At 47.8% G+C, this 1,324-nt stretch overlaps 1 protein-coding gene across 1 annotated transcript in view; it reads right to left on the reverse strand.

Moving 5' to 3' along the window:
* Positions 1-396: 396 nt before the first annotated feature.
* PGD (phosphogluconate dehydrogenase) overlaps positions 397-1,324 on the reverse strand; it is a 25,034-nt gene continuing 24,106 nt past the window's right edge. The window contains exons 9-11 of the mRNA XM_019639705.1: positions 1,038-1,137; positions 765-887; positions 397-683 (exon numbers count right to left, since the gene is read on the reverse strand). Coding sequence (XP_019495250.1) covers positions 564-683; positions 765-887; positions 1,038-1,137 — 343 coding nt within the window. The 3' untranslated portion in view covers positions 397-563. The remainder of the gene's footprint in view (positions 684-764; positions 888-1,037; positions 1,138-1,324) is intronic.

Below are 1,324 nucleotides of genomic sequence, written 5' to 3' on the forward strand. Positions count from 1 at the left end.
CTATAAAAAACATGGATGGGGAAGCATACACACCCGCTGCAGGACAGTAGTGGTGAAAGAACTTAGGAAAAGAATATTTAAAGACTTGACATGTATAGGTAATGTTTTACTTTTTAAATATTTTGGGGGAAAAACTCAGCAAAATGTTAATAATAAATGCTGAGTACATAAACTTATGTTATATTCTGTGAACTTTTGTATGAAAAATTCTATTTCAGTTACCTCACCCATTAAAAGATTTAGGTCACTGACTGTAATTAAATCACTAATGTTAAAAACTACCCCGGGGCGGCAGGTTAGCTCAGTTGGTTAGAACGCGGCACTCGTAACACCAAGGCTGCCGGTTCGATCCCCACATGGGCCACTGAGCTGCGCCCTGCACAACTAGANTCTCACGGAACTACTTCACAAGTAAGCTCGGGGTGACTTTTCAAGAGTCTCTTCCGACACTTTGTTTTAAAAGATCTGAGCAGAAAGTAGGGCAAAGGGCCGTGTAAGCAGTGTTGTGTGGCAATTGGAATGTCCCATCTATGGAATTGTGGTGGGTGACACGGTGAGTGTGACTAGGCATTGTAGGAGGACGACGACACGCTGCCGCCATGGCCGGTCCAGTTAGTGTGGATAAACTCCCCTGGTTTGGCCAAGAGTTCATAGGTGTGGGCCCCAAAGTAATCCCGCTGAGCCTGGAAAAAGAGAGGAGGTTGGTTAGGACGCCACGCAGGCCACGACCCTCAGGGAATGTCCCAACTCCTCCCACAGCTCACCTGGATCAGGTTGGCTGGCAGCATCTCGTGTCTGTACCCGTCGTAGAAGGAAAGAGCAGTGGTGAAGCAGGGCATGGGGATGCCCGCCTGCACACCAGTACTGACTGCCCGCCGCCAGGACTCCTGCGCAAGAAAGCAAAGCCCACAGAAAAGGTAACTGACTCTGTTCGAAATGACCGAGGTTTGTCCGACTCAGTGCTGGCAAATGAAAAACAGATGCCCCATGGCAAAACCCGAGACAGATGTCCCGTACCACCCGACTGGGCGACATACCTGGCAGTTTTCAACAGCTGACTTGAAGAAGTCATCTAGTAGTAGGTTCTCAAGTTCTGAGTTTCGATCAAATGCATCTTTGATTTTTCCTAGGAATACGCTGAAATAATCAAGAGAGGAAAAGTCAAAGAACCTTAACTATAGCAGGCGGAACGCCTGGCAGAAAGCAGGGGAAATAAGTTGGAAGCGGATGTATACCCGAGAGAGGTACAAAGTTACACCTGTCATCCCTCAAAGCCAGCTGTATACTCCAGGAAAATAGAGCCGAAGTCCCAGGAGGCAAGGCT

Source organism: Hipposideros armiger, unplaced genomic scaffold (genome assembly GCF_001890085.2).
Source record: "Hipposideros armiger isolate ML-2016 unplaced genomic scaffold, ASM189008v1 scaffold_46, whole genome shotgun sequence".
In the NCBI taxonomy this organism is placed as follows: Eukaryota; Metazoa; Chordata; class Mammalia; order Chiroptera; family Hipposideridae; genus Hipposideros; species Hipposideros armiger.